The sequence below is a fragment of the Drosophila novamexicana genome, unplaced genomic scaffold (assembly GCF_003285875.2).
Source record: "Drosophila novamexicana strain 15010-1031.04,08,12 unplaced genomic scaffold, DnovRS2.1 tig00000387-arrow-pilon, whole genome shotgun sequence".
Lineage (NCBI taxonomy): Eukaryota > Metazoa > Arthropoda > Insecta > Diptera > Drosophilidae > Drosophila > Drosophila novamexicana.
In genome coordinates this window covers 3,563,016-3,577,112 of record NW_020824800.1, presented here as the reverse complement: position 1 = coordinate 3,577,112, position 14,097 = coordinate 3,563,016, and the positions used below count along the sequence as shown (strand labels likewise).

Below are 14,097 nucleotides of genomic sequence, written 5' to 3'. Positions count from 1 at the left end.
CAGGCATTTTATGCATAGTCAGCAGCACAAACATTATTATACATCATAAAGCTTTATAACGGTGCAGAGACACACACGCACGCACACATAAGGACTGCTTGATTGACATGCCATATAATTGGAAAATAGTCTATAAGTATAGCATAAATTGCTTAAAAGACGTTCGGGCCACACACACACACACACACACACTCACACACACTCACACACTCACACACACACACATACACACACTTGTAGCCCTGTCAATAATCAAATGGCTGCAACACTTTTATTGCACAGCAGCAGCAGCAGGCTTTAGCCGTGTTCCGCATCTGTTCTAATCGTGGCAGCTTCTTCGAATTGCCATTGTTCTTGGCTTAAAGCGCAAACAAACATGAAATTTTAATGCAACATCTGAGAATGTGTAGCAAACAGGATGAAGGCACGCTGCTTTCAGCTAGCACAGTTTACAGCGTCTTATGCCTCGCCCCTCACTTGCACGGCCATAGCACGCCCCCAAGGGTCATGTGTGGGGCATGGCTGTTGTTCAGTTCAGCTGTTCGTGACGTATACTGAACTACTTGTGCTTATGTACACTGTGTGCGGATGCTTATAGGCAGTTTAACTGTAATTCAATATGGCGGTCGGGCTCACATTTCGCTGCATACTTTTGTGCGCAGCATAATTTGATTTTCATAAAGTTGTCGATGTCAGCACAGATTTAATTCCATTTCATCAGCAGCCGAGCCAGTCGAGGCAGCCGAGGCAGGCAGCGCGTGCTGAAACAATTAAACTTAATTATGGCCCTACATACACACAGACACATACACACATATATTACCTACACACACGCACATATCAGCGTGTGTATGTGTTGCGATTCATTTAAGCATTGATAAAAAGTTTTCACAAGCTCGTTTTAAATGTAAAGTATATATGTGTGAGTGTGTGTGTGTTCGCAAACGATTTAAACATGTTAATTGACAACTTTTTAATGAATTTCATTTTGCCATTTTGGCAGCTGGAAGCCGTGTATGCGCTGTGTATAGACCAGCCCAATTGCGACGAACGCAATTGCAATAAATTTAAATAAATTAACTTATGAAAATGCGCAAATGAACAAGTGCGCCAACAAGTTCATTAATCTGTAACCATTTTAAGTGCACTCATTAAATAATTATTATATTTATTTTTTTTACAATTCATTAAGCAACAATCTGTAGCTTTTCGTTTCGTTTCGTTTCGTTTGTTTATTTGTCAATTAATGAAATTAATTCTTGTTATTGTTAAATTGGCTCAAGTAGTAAAGAAATGTTTAACATTTGTTTTTGTTAATTCCAAATTAAAGACCTGTTAACTCACTAATTAGCGCGCATGAACGGTAGCGTGACGCCTCGTGCGCAACGTTGGGCGCCAATTTAAGCGACATTTTAAAGCATTTCGACACACGAGAACTATTCCAATTAGGATTTTTTTTAAAAGTACATTAATAAGAGATTATATAAGCCTAACTTGGTTTATGATAAAGACATTCGGGAAACGACAACAATTACGACTAAATAGAATTTCAAGACTGTTCCCAGTATTTTTTAATGTTTTGGCCAAGAGCCAAACATTCAAATTTAGAAGCCAACGTGAGGCGCCAATAAATAATGAATTTATTTATATTATTTGGAAAAGTCATTATTATTATATTTTCTTAATAATGATTTATAAGTTTAAGCAATAGGTTTTATATGTCCCACGTTAGGCGCCAATTACTGATGTGACCAAGAGAAACAAAATATTGTTTTGTAATTGCAGAACTTAAATAATTGGCTTTGCGTTAATTAAGACATTTACTTATATGTCCAAATGTAGCAAAATATTAATTTTAAATTGCAATAAATACTTAAGTATTATATTTAAGCGCGCTGGAACTTTACTAAGTCTTGAGTCATTGAATTGAGTGGAACTTAGGAGTTCAGATAAAGTAAAGTTATAGAGAAAATAGGAAAATACTACGGACTTTACAAAATATTACTATTATTATTATTCTAATTAGTTAACTGCAGAGCTTAATTAATAAGCTTTACATGTCCCACGTTGGTTTCACAGAGATGAACATTGTGCAACGCTTATGCATGGGAGGTATCTATTTCTATTGTTCCAACAACTGACTTTCATTGGCTTATTTTCTTAGTATTAACCCGACCATTTCATAAACTCTAATGAGCTATGCAACTGAAGCTCACTAGAAGCTAAAGCATACAATGCCGAGTGACATACATGATGCAATGCATCAAATTTTCCAGGCGAGTTGATGATGGGTAAGCGGAATGTGGCGGGAGTATGAAGACTGGCAACCGGTAGCAATAAACCAGAATCCATGTAATCTACTTAAGAGCTAATCCCAGCTGATGCTGTGTCGTGTGACACGCCACACACACACACACACTCGCACATATACACACTCACACACACATACACAATTACATGGCATGATGAGAATGCACACAAAGACACGAAGATGTCATCAGGCAAAGGTCGCTATGCTTAACGGTTAAGGTAATGGCAACAGTTGCGTCAACGTGCCATTGAGTAGCCGTAATCGTGCCCGTACTTACCGAGCGATTTGTTTAAAATTGAATTTACGTCTCGGCTTTTTGCCTTTGCTTTCGCCGCGTCCCTTTTTCCAGATGTGCGTGCGCCAGGCGGGATCCTGATACTCAAACGATGGCTTCAAATAGTACAGCGCCATCTCCTGATGAAAAACGGGCGTTATGGAACCAGATAGTGGCGGCACAATCCATATCCAATCCGCTGGGCAGCCATTCCTGTGAGTAATAGAGAGAATAGCAATAGAGAAAGGATGGAAATCATGTAATTGTTATGGACGCTGCTTTGTTTTTGCTTATTGGCTGTAATTGACATAACGCCACAGAGCACCAGCTCCAGCTAATGGCTGCCCCCCCCCCCCCCCCCCCCCCCCCTTCTGGCAACCGCTCTGTTTAATTGAAGCCAACAAGCAAGCTGGAGATAGCCAACGTTTATCTCATGGCAACGCTTTGTGCGGCATTAGAAAATGCAAATTGGCAGTAATTGAAATATGGCCACGTATTTTTAGACAGCAAATGGCTTAAGCCAGAGCGTATTTTCAGCAAGAGCTTAACTGTGTTTTTTGTCCAGGATTCAAGCTACAGCTGAATATATTTAACTTTTAAATGAACAGCATTTGTTAGTGTAAACAAACATAAACTTTGTTAAAATTACTTGGCATCAAATAATCGTTACTTAATCGCAGCATTCCGAAGGCTTGCCATTGAATTGTTGTTTCCTTCCCTTTATAGAAATGTAGACTATTAATTCAAACATCAAATCATTTAACTTGTATAACCTGCAGCTAATTAAATGACTGAAGAACAAGGGGAGCCTTGCATAACAAAAATTTCTATTGTTGCATAATGATAACTTAAAACGGAAAACTTTTTAAAAACAGCAAATGCTAGGTGTTAAATGTTTTGACATCCTTGGTCATAAATTTATTATAGTATGTTTAATGGCATTAATATATAATACACATTCAGTGCAACAATCAGATAATCAAATATTTTTACTCAATTAAAAATGTGTTAAATGCCAGCAAGAATTATGCATTTTAATTGCAAACTTTCAACATGAAATCAACTGTAACAAAAAATCCATAATAAAATTGGCTCAACACATATCCTTCGAAAAGTGTTGGCTTATTTATGGCATGCCCGGCCAATAAATGCGATAAAAACCAACAACTGTGGAAACAGTTGTGCAAATAAAATATGAATAATGATAAAATACCTTTTGCCGAGCTCAACTTATTCGGCAACTTCTCTTGCATGCTTGCATAGCCCGCAGCATGCAAACTTTCTGACATATTGTGCGGCATTTATGTGTCTCGTGTGCACTTTACATAAAACGCTGGCGACAGCAAATTGAAAACAATAAATTTAATTCGCACCTGAAACGAGTTTACCCACACACAGACTCCAACAGGAAGTCGAATAAAACACGTTAAGCCATAAACTTGCGGCACGGATATGGCACAGGGAACGCTCGCCCCGGGCATAAACAATGCGATATTGCGCATACGCCCCGTGTCGTGCTGGGCATTTGCCCAGTGCACATGTGATGCGATCAGTTGCCGTATTTATGCTTACCTTAGCTTGGACTCGTTCTCGAAGTGCTTCATAAAACTCTCGCTGGCCGTGTGATGATCCACAATGGTCACATTGCGACTTTGATATGAATGCAGCACAGCAATATTCACTTCCACAACGGCCTTGTCCTTCCACAGCGATGTCGGCGTTCGCGTATCCAAATTCATTTTCAGCGCCACAGTCTGTAAGGCATATGAAAAAAGTACTCACAATTATTCAGAATTTAATTCTAGCCCGATTGAAAGCAAACCAACTTATGCACTACTTCTGTATATTATTATTTTTTACTCTTCCTCTGACTCGCTCTCGAACTGCGGCGATGTTGTTGCTAATTTTCGATTACAGCTTATGGGTTTTTGTGGCCAAAATTGATTATTACCACGCCTCACGTCACGCCCAACGGCAACAAGTTGCTGCCAACGTTTGTTTTATAGGCCCATTGCGGTCACTGGACATCGGCCTGACAACATTTATCGATTTTGCTGCTGGCCATAAAACATGCATTTGTTACCTACAGTGGCTATCATTTTAGAACATTTCCGGCAAATGAAAAAGTTATTAAATTGCAAATTTTACTGCCAAAGAGAATGTTTTAAAATGTACATGACAAACGATTTGTTAGGCAAGCGCAAAACTAATAATTTATCCCTAGCTCGAAAACTATCTTTGTTAACCTCAGCTTTAAATAAATTTGATAACTTGTTTGAATTATAAGTGAAAGACTGCAATCCAATGTTATCCTTCCGAACAAATAGTCTGAGACAACAGCCTGTAAAGGACGAACTTAGGGTGGATTTTCGGATGTCCATTTAAATACTTACATTATTCCTTTATAATTAATATAATATAGAAATTAAGATTTATTGAAAACAAAGTTATGTTAACGTATATTTAAGAACATATACATATACATATATATAAAATCTAAAGTTGAGAGCGGAAATTATTTCAATTGAAATTATTAAATGTTAATATTTAATTAATAAAAAATAAAAAAAAATTGTCTTTATTTTAAAGGGAAAAAATTACTAACCAAGCATAAGACGAAAAGCCGCAACTTGCAAAATTAAATATAACAAAATTGGATAGGATTTTAAATTTCCCAAAAATATATATATTTTTTTAAAATATATTTTTATGCAATATTGTGACATGATATTGATTTGATACTAAATAATAATAAAGAAAAATCTGCAAATAATTATGGTATATTTGAGCTAAATACGAACTATTCAAAGTATTTAAATAAATAAATGAAACAAAATTTAAAAGTGAATATATTCCAATGTGCATTTACAACCCTTTAACTCTACGCCCTAAACTGCCCTCAAATTGAATCATGCTAATGGCAAGTTCGTGTTCCAAACTAATTATGCCCCCTAAATTGAAAGTGCAAATGCCTCAAAATTCGATGCAGTTCAAATGACTAAAACATCGCCGTGGAGTGTGTCCTGCCAGCAATTAGTTCAGGTTTTATGGTGTTTATACGAATGCATAAACGAGTACCCGTATGCAAATTGAAGGCTCATGAATCTGGTTTACTTTAAACGGTCTTCCGGGGCCCACAAAGGCACTTCTTGGTGCTCGACTGCCATGACAACCAGCTTAACACATAAAACACACAATCACTGAAATATTTACGAGAAAAACGCTTTATGCCGGCAAAGTAAATGCGATAAAAAACAAGAAAGAAAGGCTTTTTTTGGCACACCGACTTTTAAATACCCTGGCAGACGGTTTTGTGTAGCTCGTCAACTGCAAAGTTTGGCATCAATAAATATAATAATTACTATATATCCAATTTATATAAAGTAATTATAAATAGTAATACGATGTTAAGATTTTGCAAATATGTAAGAGATATATTCATTTTTGACTGATTACAAAAATATCAGCTAAGGAATATTCGAATGTAATCGACTTATGTGCCATAAAGCATCAAGATATGGTAAGTTTTGTAAAGATTAAAAGAATTTTAAAGCTTAGCTAAAAGGGTATAATAAGTAAAGAATGCTATAGTCAAGTGTGCTCGACTAGGCAATACTCAGTATTCAGGTGAAAAGTATTTAAAAAGGGTTTTATTATAAAGCTTAATGAATTATATCTAAAAATATATATATATATGTATATATACATATATTTTTTTCGAATCTTTTTTGTTCCCTTGCTGTAAGGTATTTGCATTCCAATTTGAGTTTACCTGGAAGCTATTACCATGGTTAAATATAATACCATGGTTAAGTAAATTTAATAATTTAAAAAATTCTATTATATAAAAACTCCAAATTTATGTTTCTTCTACTTTAACTAGCCGAATGTCTTAAACTTTTCGATAACAAGAGAGAACAGTTACAAAACCAAAGATTTATTCTTGATTTTTTTCCTTTGATATCAAATTCGACAACTATGTGCAAGCTCTCTGAATTAAACCAAGACAAACGCACTGACCACTGGAAAGTCTATGTGTTTCATGCCTCGTTTTTGAAGTTTACGTACAATTACACACCCGCATGTATTATATACCTTTTTGTTTAAGCATTATTAATGGTTACGGGGTATTGAACAGGAAAGTATCCTTATGGAAACGCGCCCATAATGCTGCATGTAATGAAATAAATGCCGGAACGCGGCACGCACGCGACAAAGGCAGCAAGGACATGCGGCAAGGACAGTCCGCGCTCTATCAATAAAGCAATTACAATATATATACGAGCATGTGGTCTGGTCTGGCCACGCCCCTTATTGAAAAACTTTAACGCTTTAATGTTGGCAGCGACTTACCTCGAGCATATTGCGACGATTCGTGTCGCATAAATTCCGGCAACCAATCTCCGTGGACATGTACCAACCGCTAAATGTGGTGGCCGTAAACTGTATGCCGCCCACATCGAAAAGCATGCTGGATACGGCGGGCAGGGCATACCAGCGCAGGCCCAGATCCGTGAACCATTCAAATCTGTTGGTAGGTTGCGGAAGGGGGGAGGTGGGAGGGAAAGCAAGATAGATGAGTTAAAATTTGTATATGCCGTGGCGATGCAAATCCGTTAAATACACTGCGTCATAAATGGCCAGAAAGCTGCTTTGTGAAATAGACATGCACACACACACCACCACACACACACTCACTTGGGATGACTCAGCGGAACTTCTAGTATCAGCTCCAGCGGGTAATCAAAGTAGTCCGGATCGTGACCATTGGCAGAGACCACCAGCGGCAATATGTCCCATTCCGTGCCCTTGCCCTTCCAGCCCAGTTTAGAGCAGACCTACAAATGCAAAAGTAGAAAAAAAAACATCAAAATCGAAAATCAACACGAGACGAACATAAAAAGTGACATGTGTACAAATATATGGCATACTTTCGGGCGCTTTTGCATGCAAATACATCAGAGCAGGACTCGCCACATCCTATACTGGCAACATATGTGTATTTATTGACGGCTTTGTTGTTGGTTCGGTTTGTTTTTTACGTATTTAAAATACAATTTATTACAACTTTTGTCCTGCCGCTGCCGCCCCTATATTTATTCCTGTAATTTGTTGTGTTATTGTGGACTCAGGGATTTTTCGACTTGTTGGTTTAACAACTACATATGAGCCTCGCTTAAAGGCCAGCAAGCAATTGCTGCAACATATATATATATTTATATAAATTGATAGCTAGATTATAAGCAATAAATAAACGCCAGTTCTTCAATAACGAAAACGTCTGTGGAAATCGCTTCGATTTCTATGGGACGCACCGCAGCTGTTCATCCACTCAGAAGTGGATCAATTTGTCTGTATTTTTAACCATTTATCCACAACTCTTTGCAACACATATATATAATTAATTTTTGGGTAATGTGGGTGAAGTTGATGGAAATTCAACCGAGCTTCAAGTAAACTTTCAACCATTCAAATGAAGCTCACAAATGTAGACCGGGACAAAAATAATATTATGCTAAAATTAGACGAACTCTTAACCAAGTTAATCTGAGCTAAAGTAACTTGGTAATTTAATATTTGTTACATTCCACGCAAATGCGTCTCTAGAAATCTGTTTTTAGTTTATATAGATAGGCCGAGAAAAGCCATAAAATATCTTAAATAAAAATATATATATCTTTATATCTTTTTGCATATTTATGTGGATCTAGAAAGTTATGTAGCTCAAGCTTTTATTGAGCATATATAAAAATTGTTTATTTTCACATTGGGCTCGTTAAATCCTCTTAATTGTGAACGTGTGTCTGAACGGTTAACCAAAAAAGTTTTCTTTTATAATTCCCAAGTGGTTTTTGTATTTTATGCCTTTAATTACTTCAAAATCTTCCATCAACCAATTAATTGGAATGCAGAATTGTTTTTCCAATGGATTCTTCTTCATATAATATTAAGCCCCTGCTGAGTAAATCAAAAAAAAAAATGTGACCCCCAATTACCTCTGTAAACTCCAAATTCATGGGATCGCCAATTATCTTGCCATCGGGCTTTTTATAGGCCGCATATGAAATAAGCTGATTGTTCCATATGCGATAATCGTGTCGGGCATCGGTGCGCTGTGGAAATATTGTGATGGCGGATCTGGAAGCGTGCAAAATATAAACACAACATTTATATTGAATTACCGAAGTCAAACAATAAATGCGAACTGAAAGTTTCAACCACGAGTCTAGCCAAGACTACCCGTCAAACAATTTATATGTGCTCAATTTTAGACGGGCTTAGGTTAAGGCAACTTCGGCTCACAGAGCTTAAACAACTTTGGCAACATAAGCGGCTTCCAACGTTAACAAAGTTAAAAGTGCAATTGATAGTCAGGTCGGCAACTTAGTTCGGTCTACCGAAAATTGCCAAATATTTGCCAAGCCCCTCTTCACAGCGCTCAACTCATTGCCAATTAGCATTGGGCAAAATATTTGCCAGTCGTTTCGGCCAAACAGCGTCAACTCATGGCCAGCAAAGCTAATATAACGATTTTAAGTGGATTAGTTCGTGTCAATGAAAATTGGAAATATGCATATTCCGACAATTTCCAATTGGCATAAACAGCATATTCAAAGACACGCAAAATTATGTGCTGCCCAAAATTGTTGTTGCTCCCAATTGGAATTGTCTGGGCTAATTAGTATAAGCTGGCCATAAAACGCCGTGTATGTTAATTATTGGAAGCATCGATAGACAAAAACTGCGAAGTGTAATTAAGGCAATTCATTTTAAATAACTGAACATACTGAACTTTCAGCTAATTTAATTTATATTTTATGTGTTTTTATCACAAATAAATTCTTTTATTTAGAAATGAATTCGGCGAATAATCAGACATGCAATGAAAGCTAAATTTATATATATTTATTAAGAAGAATTTTTCTTTCTTCAACTAAATTGTCTTTTAAGTATTGGTTGAAATGTTTTTGAGCTTTGGTTAAGTGTTTATTGATTCCATTGGATTTGCTCACTTACCTGAGATTTCCTTTATTTGTTGCATATTTGATGTGATTGCAAATCGCCTCAAACATTCCGCTCGTTGTGGTCACATAACGACAGTCGAAAACCTACAGGAAGAATGTTAGAATGTTAACAAAATAAATCTAAAATATCTTTAACAAATTTAAGCTTTAGCTAAGTCGCAACTCAGCTCATAATTCTACAATCCTCAGCAGGACCAACTGCAATCAGAGCGGCAGCTTCAACTGTGCAACGCCCAGTTCAAAAGTTAAAATTAACTAAAATATTCATAGCGCTTATGCAACAAGAAGACAAGACAATAACAGAAATCAGAAAAAGGATTCTTGAGTATACACGACTTACAGATGCCCTGTATGAACAAGATTTTTAAATTGTCTGTGTGTGTATAAGTGTGGCAACGCCAAGTCTATCAATGACAGGATTGTATATAGAGTATATGAAATTTTATACGAGGTGGCAACGCTCTGATGCTAACCAGTTGGTAAATGCAAGGTAGATTGCCCGCTTGGTAAATCAGCTTGCAAAGAAATTAAAGAATGTAATCAACATTTAATTTAACATCGAAATTTTTGATTTTAACTTGGTAAATAATTAACATTGTCAATTTCAAAATTAAAAAATACTGTTTTGCTAATATCCAATATGCAAATCTTGTTCTTAAACACTTGCAATGTAGATTAACCGCTTGGTAAACCAGTTTGTAAGAAAATAAAATCTGGCAACATTTGCAAGATCTAAATGATATAGAATATTTGAGTTTTTCAATCAACGTAATTACAGCTTTTGTTATTACGATTCGTCTTTTTCATTCTGGCCGTATATATGACCTTTTGAGCTTAGTCAATGAGTATAGGGTATAATAACAAGCAGGAATCACTGTGGAAAACTAACAGCCATAGCAATTGTACAACATGAATTTTAAGTGCGGCCAAACTTCACAGCGGCGCTGAAAACAATAAACTCTAAATGAAATCAGTTGAGTTCAGTTCAGTTCGGTTCAGTTCTGTTTTGCTATGGTTTTTCCCAGTTCTGTTTCGTTTTTGCCAGCAGCACATGGGGCGTATGATAAATGTGACGTAATACTCTTTGTTTCGATTGTTTAGACTGTTTTGCACGTTGAAAATTGTGAACACAGAAACCCTTTTTCAATGAATTCGCTTGAATGCACTTTCTAGATATTCCCATTTTACCAGTTCACCTCTCTGTCTCTCTCGCTCCCACCCTTTCTCCTTCTCTCTATTAACGTTGACCGAACAGTTGTTTTGGGCATTTTCACACCTGCTGCCTGCCGCTTCTATTTGTGGCTTATCAGCGACAGGTGTAAGTACTTACCCTGGCTTTATGGGCTTTCTGTGTTGCCCACTCAAATTTCTACACACTTTCCCGAAGCACATTTTCATTTTCAGTTTTATTTTTCTTTTTTTTTTTTTAATGTCATCCTCTCCTTTTGGTCACTTTCATTTGATTTTCTGCTGTGTTGGGTTTTTATTTGAATGCCAGCCCGGTTTTTTGTAATTAAGTAAGAACCCTTTTTCAAGTGGGAGCCCATAAACCAACCATTTATGCATGATGCGTGCATTTAATTTACAGCAAAGTTTTTGTTTTTCAAGTGTTATTGGATAACTTTTACGAAAAGTCATGGCGTTAAATGAATTTATCATAGCATACAAAACAGCAAGACCAAAAATGTTTATGCCGCATCATTTTTAAAGCCCGACTTAGCTTTGGCTTTGCCAGAACTCTGGACATAACTAGACAACAAGCCAGATAGATGATGCCAAGGAAACTTGACGCAGAAATACCCTGTACTAAAAATTAACCCATTTTAAATGCATTAAAACATCAATTACAATTGAAAATAGAAATATCGATTAAAAGTAAAGAGAAAGAGACATATTAAAAAAGAGCTTGAACCACACTCCATAATTTCAATAAATTACTTTTGGCACAGTCGATACTATTGCTTACATCCATACATTCTTACTGGTATTAAAATGTTCGCTTTAGAGATTCTATTTATTCATTTATTTGTTTATTTATTATTATAAAAGATTTACTTTGTGTCTGCCATTATGTGTGAGCAACTAGGAAGACCCAAAGTGTGATCGACTTTAACATAGCCTGTAATACATTATTAAGTATACAACAAATGAGACCTATAAATAAAGTTGTGTTCCATTTTCAAAAAGACAAATAAAGCTTAAGCCTTCAATTGTATTAAGCTCAAGCAAACATTTCAAATCCACTTGACTACAGGGTATTAAGAAGCATCATGTTTGAAGCCAAACTATGCTTAGTATGCTATTTCTGTTGGCATAAGTAAAAAGGCATAAAAAAGTCGTGCCACATTAAATATGAATGTATACACGTGACTACAGTGAACATATTTTGAGTGCTAAGTGAATTCTCAAGGTGCCTTCACAGACATCGAATTGGAAATTTGGGCATGCTTTAAGGCTCACAAACACACACACACGCGCACACCCGCACACGCAAATCATTGAAGCGTGTATGCAAATCTGTTCACACACAGCTAGACACACACTGGGAGCTCGTAATGCCAACTACAGATCATTATAATGTGTGTATATGTGTGCATACACACACATATATATGCAGAACTGTATTTGTGTACATGTGTTGTGTATATGCATAAATCTCAGTGAGGCACGCAGTGATATTTTTGTAAATTAAAATTTACGAAGATTTGCATTTCAAATTTGTGCTCGCTTTAGTCGCCGCCCTCTCTCTATCTCCCTCTCTCTCTCTCTCTGTCTCTTAGTTTGCCCCTCTCTCTCTCTCTCTGTCTCTTTTGTCTGTCTGGTGTCAGTTGGTGCCTTTTTTAACGCCTTTGGGCGCGCGTTTTCCATTTGTCATTTTGTTGAAACACGCATAAATCTTGAATAATGTTTCACACACACACACACACACACACGCACACAGCAACATATACATGCATCGCAGTAGTTTGCAACCCGCCTCTCCCCACAAAAGGCTGCCACTGTGATTTGTGCGCTGACTAATTTGCTTGACTATTTTGCGTATCTTTCAAAATTTTTGCAAATTACAAACATTTGCCTAATGTGTGTTGATGAATTGTTGGCAAATATAACAATCACTGGCTAACGCCTGACGAGAACTAATGTGTTGCCGCGATAAGAGTCAAGGCAAAACGAGTTGTAGAAATATGTTCTTTTTTTTTTGGAATGCAACAATTCCAAGTGACTAAAGTTTGTACATATTTAAAAATTAATTAATGAATTTCTCTAATGAATTGTTCTTTAATTTAAGGAAATATTTATTTGTTAAAGAAATTAATAATTTTGTACTGGCCTGGAAGACGAATGTCTGTTTTTGGAGGAAGCAGAACTAGTTGAACGTTACTTGGCTCTTAAGGATAAACTACAGGCTCTAATTTTTCAGGATTTTCGAATTAAAACGCACACTTCGTTTAATTTAATAAATTAAATTAAATTTCTTCGCTTATATGCCCCAATTTTGTTAATTTTATTTCAAACAATCTAAATTCTCAGTTAAACTCTTCTACTTTTAACTTTGACACAGTCTAATTAACTCTTTAATTAATCTACTAATTTATTTAATTAACTAATTAGCAGACAGTCTAATTAATTTCAAGCTCGAACTTCAAAATCGAACTTGCGAAGTGGGTAAATAATTGAAAAAAGAATAATAATTGAAGGTAATTTAGCTTCTGAACTTATCTTGAAAGGAATTTGTATTATTGTTTTTCTTTTTTTAGTTGTTAATTCTTGTTTAAATTAACCCCGAAAAGCAAAGACATCTTTTTTTAAATAGGAAGCACAATAAATTATCCAAGTCTTTTATAATTTCAAAGTTTCGGAATAAGTTGTTCATAAATTGTGCTCCGTAATTGTCATAAATCAAATGCGAGACTCACCTGGAGCTTTGACCATTGGATGCGACCAATGCAGCGAGAAGAATTGCGCCAGGCTAATTTGGCGCCATAAATTAGCTCGGTTTCAGTTAGCTGATAATGTCCCGTTGTTTCAATGCTCTGTCGCACCTGTTTCCAGCGCGTGTCGTGCGCGGCGGACGAGGAGCTGACATTTGAAAGTTGGCAATTTGTAGCAATTGTATCTTTGGCCATGGCCGTGAGTCTGTTTGCTTACCGCTTAATGGAGGTGAAGTATTGATCCAGAAAATCCTTGGCGTGCTCCAGCACCAAATCCGATTTGCGCGCCTCGACGGCCGCATTGCCGATGTTCATGATGCTGCTCGTGCAGGTTGCCCTCGAGCAGGATAATATCTGGCAAGAAAATGATAAATAAATAAGTCATAAACATGACACAAATATGACATGTGAATGGGGGCGTGGTGCATGGGGCTGGGCTGTGTCTTAACGTTTGGACAATTTAATTAAAAATTTAATTGCTTATCTGGATAATTAAATTTTTGATTGCTCATTTCGTTCGCCCTAATTGCAGCGACAAATGAAGATGAATGACAG

General features: G+C 36.5%; 1 protein-coding gene across 2 annotated transcripts in view; it reads right to left on the bottom strand.

Annotated features, from left to right (window-relative positions):
- LOC115759752 (nitric oxide synthase) overlaps positions 1-14,097 on the bottom strand; it is a 67,590-nt gene that overhangs the window by 40,834 nt on the left and 12,659 nt on the right. For both annotated transcript variants that reach the window (XM_030700795.1, XM_030700794.1), the window contains exons 3-10: positions 13,760-13,896; positions 13,528-13,690; positions 9,603-9,694; positions 8,582-8,723; positions 7,284-7,423; positions 6,939-7,113; positions 4,158-4,339; positions 2,589-2,798 (exon numbers count right to left, since the gene is read on the bottom strand). In XM_030700795.1, coding sequence (XP_030556655.1) covers positions 2,589-2,798; positions 4,158-4,339; positions 6,939-7,113; positions 7,284-7,423; positions 8,582-8,723; positions 9,603-9,694; positions 13,528-13,690; positions 13,760-13,896 — 1,241 coding nt within the window. The remainder of the gene's footprint in view (positions 1-2,588; positions 2,799-4,157; positions 4,340-6,938; positions 7,114-7,283; positions 7,424-8,581; positions 8,724-9,602; positions 9,695-13,527; positions 13,691-13,759; positions 13,897-14,097) is intronic.